Source organism: Gracilinanus agilis, chromosome 2 (assembly GCF_016433145.1).
Source record: "Gracilinanus agilis isolate LMUSP501 chromosome 2, AgileGrace, whole genome shotgun sequence".
Taxonomy (NCBI): domain Eukaryota; kingdom Metazoa; phylum Chordata; class Mammalia; order Didelphimorphia; family Didelphidae; genus Gracilinanus; species Gracilinanus agilis.
Window position 1 is genome coordinate 29,399,673 of NC_058131.1, and position 9,033 is coordinate 29,408,705.

Consider the following 9,033-nt stretch of genomic DNA (forward strand, 5'->3'; position numbering starts at 1 on the left):
TCGACAACAGAACACTGTCACACCACACCGTAACACTGTAAAGGGCATGCGGGCCACCAGCGGAGCACGGGCTGCTGCTCGGGGCAGATTCCACCCCATGTAGGAAGGAATGAGGGCCTGGGCTGGAGGGGGGACTACGGAGGGCAAAGGGGAGTCAGAGAAGGGAAGCCCCCGAGGGACGGACCCTCTTCCCAGCTCCCTAGGGTGGGGATGACCCTTTTGGCATTGGCCGGAGGGAGTGGGCCGCCAAGGGAAAAGAGCCCCAAGATGCTGGATCCTCTCTCCTCCCCCCTTCGGCCTCTCCCCCTTGCTTCCAGGGTCTCCCCCACACGGACACAGGTTTTCCTTGTTAACCCCCCCTCCCCGCTCCCTTACCGGCTTCCCCCACCCACCCGGCCACGGGAAGGGGGAGGACATCACCGAGGAGCCCCGTTAGACGGTGGCCCCCAGCATGGCCTCGGTCTCGGTGAGAATCTTGTTCTGGTTGGAGTCCAGGCCGAAGAACTTGACGCTGAGGCCATCCACGGGGTGGAGGACCGGGACCAGGGTGATCCTCGGGAATGTCCGGGTGGCCAGCTCGAATCGGCTGGTGCTGGCCAGCTCCACCGCCAGCACCTTCAGGAAGAGCTTGGCCAGGTGTTTGCCCAGGCATGTCCGGACCCCTCCGCCGAAGGGGAGGTAGTGGAAGCGGCCGTCCTTGTCTTCGCTCCGGGCCTGGCTGAAGCGGTCAGGATCGAACATGTCGACGTCCTTGAAGACCGGAGCCGTGTCGTGCGTGTCCCGGATGCTATACATCACGCTCCAGCCCTTGGGGATCTGGAAACCCTGCGGGACGAGACGATGGGCAAAGCCAGTGAGAGAGGATTCGAGAGGGGGCCCCGGCGGGGAAGCGGGCAGGAACAGAGGAGCCTCGAGGCCTAACTGGGGCAGCAGATCAGAGGGCTAGAACACAGCCCAGAGGCTTCGAGGCCAGCCTCCTCATCTGACAGAGGAAGAAACTGAGGCCAAGAAAGGGCAAGCACTTACCCAGGGTCACAGAGCTCGGATTTGAATCCAAAGGCTCTGGCTCTAGCATCCAAAGCACCCTCTTTCCCGGGCCACCAAAGCCAAGGAAGCCCAAGCCCACTAGGAAGCTCAAAATGTACCTTCTCCAGAAAGCCAGTCCCTGGAGAGGTAATGGGGCAGAGCAGAAACACCCCAGAATTTGTACTCAGCGGACCTGGATTCAAATCCCAGCTTTGCTACTACTTATAACCATGCTACACCATGCAAGTCGATTCCTCTGGGAGCCTTGGTTTCCCCTTCTGGATAAAATGTGAGGGTCAGACTAGAAAACGTCTCGGCTCTAATGCCTTAAGCCTCCCCACCCAAGGGGTCTCTCCTAAGTCCCCGGTTCCTCAGGAGCCACATTTTCTGCTGGACTTTTAGGTCACTTGCAAATGGAAATGGCTGCCTTTTTTAAGTGACTGCCTCGGTGGTATCCGAAGGCCTCCTGTCTGTCTGGTCAGGGCACGACCTGGGCCCAGAGCAGTCACACAGTCCTGTGAGATCATTCAGCTCAGCCTCTTCTCAGCAGAAGCCCCCTAAGGGTCTCCCCACCAGACCAGGCGCTCCCAAGGGCAGGGCCGGGTCTCCCCACCAGGCCAGGCGCTCCCTAGGGCAGGGCCGGGTCTCCCCGGCCTCTCCCGACGGCCCACACTCACATCCAGTTCGAAGGTCTGCAGCACCGTGCGGTAGCCACCAGAGATGGGCGTGAAGAGGCGCATGACCTCCTTGATGACGCAGTCCAGGTAGTGCAGTCCGATGAGCGTGTCGAGCCGCAGGGAGCCCTCGCACACGCAGCCATTGTGTAGGATGCCATTAGCACGCAGTTCCTCCCTCAGTTTCTCCAGCACGTTGGGGTGCTTCAGCAGCTGCATGATCAGGGAGGTGCTGGCGCTGGCCGTGGTGGCGTAGGCTGCAAAGATCAGCTCCAGGGTCCCATCCTGCGGGGGGGCATGGAGGGCGCGGTCAGGGCAAGCGTCTGCGGAGCCCCGACCCCCTCTGCTGGCCCGACGGGCCCCTTGTGCTCTCTCTGAAGCATCTCACCCAACCTGAGGCCTCTTCCTCTCTGGTGCAGACGGCAACCAGGGGATCCGGCTCCCCACTGCCTCCCCCTCTGCTGTTGGAACTGGAAAGGACCCTGGACCTTATCTTGCCCACCTCTGCCATTTCACAGATGAGAAAACTGAGTCCTCGAGTAAACTAGTGGCAGGTGCAGGATTCAAACTCGGGACTGGCCACCTTGCAGCTCAGCATTCTTTCTGTTCCTTCTGGTTAGAAGGTTTCAGAGACTCTCTAAAGGGCAAAATGGTGTCTGGAGGGAGCAGACAAGGAGACGGGACAGGAGGGAGGTCGTAGAGCTGGGGGCAGGGAGGAGAGACCGGAAGAGACGACCTCTGGAGCTCCCCAGCTCTTTAGACTCTCTGGAGTCCTGTCACAGGCAGGATGGCTGGGCAAGAGATCCTCAATCTATGCCTACGTTCATTCTGCAACAACACTATCAGTGGGAGTCTCGGTTTCCTCTTCTGTAAAGTCTGGTAGCCCAGTCCAGTAGAAAGGGTTCTTTTCTCTAGGTTTGGAGTCAGAGGCCCTGGGTTCAAATTCCAGCTCCCCTGTGGGACCTTGGATAATCAACAAGTATTTATTGTGCTATGAACTATGCCAGATGCGGGGGGGGCCAGCATTGTTTCAACTCTGGACCTCTGTTTCCTCGATGGAAAAACGAAGGGGGTGGGCTAGCAGGTTTCTGGGGTCGGGAGATCTCCATTTAAATCCTGCCTCGGGTACCGACTACCCGTGTAAGCTTTGACCGAGTCACTGGAACCCTCCCAGAGCCTCAGGTTCCCCCTCTCTAAGACCTGAGTCCAAATCCTGCCTCAGATACTTCCTCGCTAGAAAGGGGGAGGTCAGTTTGCAATGGAAGCCTCTGTGCCTCAGTTTCCCCTCTGCAAAAATGAGTCTCCCTGCCGCTCTCTGACATGAGGTCACCCTAGTATATCAAAGGGTGAGTCCCCGCTTCTGCTCCCCGAGCCTCAGTTCCCCCCTCTGAGAGGAGAAGCCGGAGGGCTCACGGCCCACAAGGGTCCTGGCAGCCCTGGGCAGGGCTGTGCCCACCTTCAGTTCCTGCATGGTCATCTCTTTGCCGTGTTCTTTGCTGCTCTCAATGAGGATGTCCAGAGCGTCCGAGTAGTCCTTGCCCTGGGTGCTCTGCAGCTTCTCCCGGATCGCCTTCTCGAGCCCTTTCTGCAGGGTGTGGCGAGCTTGGATGCCCTAGAAAGGGAGGAAGCCTTGGGTCACGCGGCTGACAGAGAGGCCCTGGGTGAGTCACTTGGCGCCTGACGGCGAGCCCTGAACGTGATGCTTAATACGGACTCTCACACTGAAGGGGAGAACTAAAAAAAGCCCCCAAGACCCTCTGTGGGGAGGGGCCGCCTCCTCCCTTGTGGCCCCGGCTTCTGGTGTGCCTCCAGTGGGTGGGTGTGATGAGGCCACCCCCCCCCCCCATTGCAGGCCACCCCCCACCTCCCCTGCTCCCTGGCCTCAGGTAGGCCCTGCACTCACCCTACGGTAGCCACTGAAGGGCAGGTCCACAGGCAGGGAGAAGACGTTCTCTACGAACTGCTGGAAGACTTCAAAGAGGTGCGTGAGGTCCTCCTCGGGGATGCTGAAGCCCAGCAGGACGCGGATGGCCATCCGGAAGGTGAGCTTCTGGGCCTCCTGGTACACGTTGATGGCGTCGGGGTGGCTGCTCCACGCCCTCAGCGTGTCCTGGATGACCAGCTGGATTTTGGGGAGGTACGTCTCCAGGGCTTCGTGGCTGAAGATCTTGGAGAAGACCTGCGGAAGGAGAGAGGAGAAGCCTTTGGAGGGGCCGGCGAGCGGCCGCCACTCCACTGACAGGTCTCCGCTGACCGACCTGCCGACCAAATGCTTCTCATGACCGGCCTCGGGCCGGAGCCTCCTTGTCTGTGTCTAGCCACTGGGGAGTCGCTTCCGTTGTGGGGCCCCGTTGGGGGTCCTCCTGTCCAGCCCCCTGGAGCACTTTGCCCTGTCCTTCTCCAGCTCATTTTACAAATGAGGAAACTGAGGCAAACAGGGCAGAGGGACTCGTGCGAAGTCACAAGCCCAGGCCGGATTGGAACCCAGGAAGGCGAGTCCTCCTGCCTGCGGCCCAGCTGAGTCACTGGCCGTCTGTGTCCGCAGCTCCCTCATAGCTCTAAGCCCCCAAAGGGCAGGTCTGGGCTCTTCTTTGTATTCAGTTCTACAAAGCCCTGGGAAGCCACTGCAGGCCCAGGCTGGGGTGCGGGGGGCACGGAGGCTGGCGTGGGGGGCACGGAGGCTGGCGTGGGGGGCACAGAGGCTGGTGCAGGGGCACAGAGGCCAGTGTGGGGGACATGGAGGCTGGCGTGGGGGACACGGAGGGGGCCTCAGAGCTGCAGCCGTACGTCTGATGGTTTATGGCTGCTTCCATCGCGTTAGACGGGGCGCTTCTTGGGGGCAGAGGCTGCACCCCCGGGGCCCAGCACGGTGCCGGCCCGGAGCAGGCGCTTCCTAAACGTTCCCTGAACGGGAAGGGGCCGAGGGAGCGGCGCCTCTCCCTGTAGGGCCGTGAGCCTCCGTGCCTCCATTTCCTCGTTTGTTGAACGAAGCGGGGCGGGACGAGGCGGCCTCTGGGGTCCCTTCGGAGGCGGGGAGGCAGGGGGATGAGCGAGCTGACCTCCGACCCGACGCCTCTGGCCTCCAGCCTCAGACAAGAGGCCTTTTTAATCCCTTCTGTCCTTCCCAACTGTTCTTGGCAATGGCCGGACTCCCCGTCTCCCCCTCCCCTGCCCTCTTCGCTCCTGATTGGCTCCCCGAGGCCCCCCCAGCCTTTTTTTTTTTTTTTTTTTTTTTTTTTTTTCCAGGCTGCTGGTCGGCCGCCCATGGCGCTAAGAGAGCAGAGGGGCTGTTTGTTTATTTGTGGGCGCGGGGGGGCCCCAGCCCGCCGGGAGGGCCGAGGTCGGGTCAGCAGGGAGGCAGGGCGAGGGGCGGCCGCCCCCGGGGCCCCCCCGCCTCCGACCGCACGGGGAGCCCCCCCAAACAGAACCGCCTCACAAACTGTAAATTTGAGAATTTCCCCTGCAGTCAGCCGGAGGAGGAGAAGGTAACATTTTCCTGGCCGGAGCCGTGCATGGCTAATGGCCGGGCCGCGGGCCCAGAGGCTCTGCTGAAATAACAGGCCTGGCCCTTCCCCGGCCGGCCGGCCTCACAATAGCACTTTCATACCCAAGTCCCCGGGGGCTGCGGAGGGGGGCCGAGGGAGGCAGGAGGGCCGGGCCGGGCGGAGGGCGGCTGCTGGGGGTCCGGGAAGGGCCCCTCCGGGTCGCCTCGCCCGCCCGCCCGCCACGAAGGAAGGCGGGACAGCATCTCCCGGGCTCAGGTCCGGGGGCCGCTCTGAGCCCCGGCCGTGGGCTGGGATCGGAACCCGCGTCCTGCGCCTCCGCCGGGGAGAGCCGATCCTCAGCCGCTTCTCCTCCGCCGGGCGCCCCGCAGTGACACCCTGGAAGCCCCGGCAGAGACGGCGGCGGGAGGGGAGACCCCGCGAGAGACCCCGGCCCGGGAGAGCTTCTCCGAGGGCTCAGGACAGGCTGAGCCGGGGGGCCCTGGGAGAGAAGCGGGGGAGAAGCCAGGGAGGCGCCGCGTGCTCGGCCGGAAGCTACCCACCGAGGCCGGGCCGGGCCGGGCCCAGAGAGCGCCCGGAGGGTCTGAGGGCTCGCGGAGGAGCCGCCTCCTTCCCTGCCCTTGTCCCGCGCCGGGGCCGCTTTCACGGCTGGTGGCCCTTCATGGCGGGGAGCCTCCCGGGCGGCCTCCTCCTCCACAGCCTCCGCGGCCTCCCCGTCCCCGGCGCTGACCGCCAGCCCGGAGGAGGCCCCGCCAGGCCCACTACAAGCACTCCCCGGCCCGGCCCGTTTGCTGGGCTCCAAACTCAGCCCAATCGGTCCAGTTGGGAAGATGAAGAGCGGCAAAATCCCCGACGAAAGCCAGGAGAGCCGAGTTCAAATCCTCTCTTTCAGACAGTGTGGGTGAGATCGGGGCTCCTGGCCCTCCTCTTCCTCATCTGCAAAACGAGGGGCCAGCGAGGGGGCCTCGGGTCAAGCAGACTCTTCCCCAGGCCCGGTCTGGCCTCGGACACTACTGGCGGCAGGACCCTGGGCCAGTCACTGCAAGCGTCAGCCTCGGTTTCCTCCTCTATGAAACAAGCCGGAGAAACGGCCAACCGGGCCGGCGTCTCTGCCGAGAAGCCCCAAATGGGGTCCGGAAGAGCCGGCCGTGCCTGAAGATGACCGAAGGGAGGCCTCCCAGAGCCGAGCCGCTCCTCCTCTGCGGGTGACCCCGGAAAGGGCGGCCCCGTCCCTCTTCTCTGCCCAGCGGGGAGCCCAACCGTGACCCCGAGAGGGGCCAGGAGCGTCCTCCGGCGACCAGCGGGGAGACTCCGGTGGGGGCATTCCGGGGATGGCCTCCGGCCTCCCCCACTGTCCTGGCACCGTCCTGGGCACAGGGAGAAGCGCTGCTGCGCTCCGCTCAGCGGCCCCCACTTCTGCCGCTCCCCTCCCTGATCAGCCCTCCCAGCCCCCCCCCCAAGCCCTGCTCCCCCCAGTGACGGCCAGACGAGCCTCTCCTGTCGAAGGAGGCTTTGGGGCCAAAGGCGGGGGGGGCGCAGCCGGGCCCAGAGCTCTGCCCGTCCCCATCTGCGCAGGACCCTCAGGGGGCACCGAGGCACATGCCCAGCGGCAGCCCCGACACGGCCACTGAGAAGGGGGCGGAATCCTCCAGCAGGCACGGGGGGGGAAGGGGGGACGACAAGGGGCGACCCAAACCCAGAAGGGGCTCGAACCCTTGTTAGGCAGAGAGAACTCATTATATGGGAGCATCCCGGAGAAGACCGAGCCAGAGGGCCAGAGACACCCAGAGAGACAGAGACAGACAGACAGAGGGAGAGAGACAGAGACAGAGAAAGCCAGAGATGCAAAGAGTCAGAGAGAGACAGAGAGACAGAGACAGACAGACAGAGAGACTCAAAGAGAGAGACACAGAGGGAGAGAGAGAAAAAGAGAGACAGACAGACAGAGACACAGAGAGACAGAGAGAGACACAGAGGGAGAGAGAGAGAAAAAGAGAGACAGACAGACAGAGGGAGAGAGACACACAGAGACACAGAGGGAGAGAGAGAAAAAGAGAGACACACAGAGAGACACCAAGAGAGCAAAGGGGAGCCCCAGAGGCAGAGAGGCAGAGCCAGAACGCTACGACGCAGGGCCCACGACTTAGCCTCGAAGGACAGGACGGGAGAGTCCTAGCTGAAGGACGCCCTCCGGCCCCGGAATCCGGGCCCCTCATTCCTGCTTGAACCATGCTCCCAGGACAAGGTAGTCGGAGCACTGACTACACCAAGGTAGGAAAAGAGTCCCAGCCCAGCCCGGGTCCTAACCCAAGCTCTGCCTCTAGGTGACTGTGTGACCCTGGGCGGGTCATTGCCCCTCTCTGGGCTTCCCCGGCCTCCTCTGACAAGTCAGGGACTTGAACTGGCTCTGGGCCGCTCCTCCCGGCCCTGAAGGCCGGCCCCGGTGACCCCTGGGTGTTTATGTCACCGAGCTGACATTCCTGCTTCTGGCCCAGCCTGAGCCCAGGCTCCGGGAGCCTCCTGGCCCTCGGAGACCTCGAGGGCTCCCTGCCCGGAGCTAACCAACCTTAGCATTTCTTAGAACCATCCCCGGCTCGGGAAGGGCCACACCCAAGGGAGGCCTGGGCTGAGCCCAAGTCCTGGGCTTCTGGCACCCGCCGCCTCCGTCTGAATCAGCCGCCCCGGGGTCAGGAGCTGGGCAAACCTCAGGAGCCCGTCCCGGCCGCCCCTTCTGCTGCCCGCCCCGCCCCCCCCCCCCCCCCAAGCACTGTGGATGCGGAGCACACGAGACCTGGGCAAGGGCAGGGAGAGGCGGGCGCAGAGGGGCCTGGCAGCAGTCGGGTCCTTGGGGAGAGGCGTCGAGGGGGACGGAGGGAGCCGGTTCAGGAGCGCCGGGCCCATCTGCGGCGAGAGCGTCAGGCAGAACCCCAGCTCGGTCCTTTGGATGACCTGGGTTCAAATCCCACCTGTGCTAGGAACAGCTCTGTGAGACCATGTACAGATCATTTCCCTGGACGGGGCCTCAGTTTCCTCACCTGTACAATGGGGGGAGGGAGATGGGCTGGGCCACAGAATCACAGACTTGGAACTCCAGCGGACCCTGGAGGCCAAAGCGATGAATAGAAATGTCCTGTGAATGGACCAGGGTCATGCAGCGAATACAAATCTGGGGCAGGATTTGAATCCAGGATCTAACCCTCCCGGGACTCTGGGGAAAACCCTGAGCCTGCCTTCTTCCCGAGCATCCCAGCCCACAGCCGCATCGTCCCCCCAAATGTTCACGTTTCACAAAGTGGGCGAAGGCGCCCGAGGCGGACCAGAGCTGGAGGCTTCGGTGTCCAGAGAAGGAAACTGAGGCCCGCAGAGACCCAAAGGCAAGCCCAGGCCACGCTCACCGTCTCTGCCTCGGCCGGGGCTCTGTGGCAGAGTCTGGACTCTGGCCGTCCGGAACCACTGCAGGGGGCAGGCGGCAAGGGCTGTCCAGGCCGGAGCCAGCCCCCCAGAGACAGTGACTCGTGGCTGGCGGAAGGGCGGTGGGAGCAGGCCCGGGGGGCCGGGGGGGCCTGGGCGCGGGGGGCCGGGGGGGCCTGGGCGCGGGGCGGCCGAACCGCTCGGAGACCGTCCTACAGAGCGGAAAGAACAACAGGGAGCTGCCAAGCCCGGCAGGCCGGCCAGGGTCGAGGTGTCGGACAGGAGAGAGGACGGGCTGGGGCAGAGAAGCTCCCTTTTCCCACCGTCTGACATTTTGCTCCTGCTGGGGATCCACAGGACCCCCGACTTCCTCTCCTGTTCAAGCCCAGCTCAGCCCCTCGGGCGAGGAGATCCCTCAA

General features: G+C 63.7%; 1 protein-coding gene across 1 annotated transcript; it reads right to left on the reverse strand.

Annotated features, from left to right (window-relative positions):
* Positions 1 to 432: 432 nt before the first annotated feature.
* On the reverse strand, positions 433 to 4,513 carry LOC123233118 (cytochrome P450 26B1). The gene is made up of 5 exons (XM_044659285.1): positions 4,418 to 4,513; positions 3,604 to 3,879; positions 3,157 to 3,312; positions 1,704 to 1,985; positions 433 to 825 (listed from the first exon to the last, which is right to left on the reverse strand). Exons 1-5 carry the CDS (start codon positions 4,511 to 4,513, stop codon positions 433 to 435), a joined length of 1,203 nt encoding a protein of 400 aa, XP_044515220.1.
* Between the last annotated feature and the right edge of the window lie 4,520 nt (positions 4,514 to 9,033).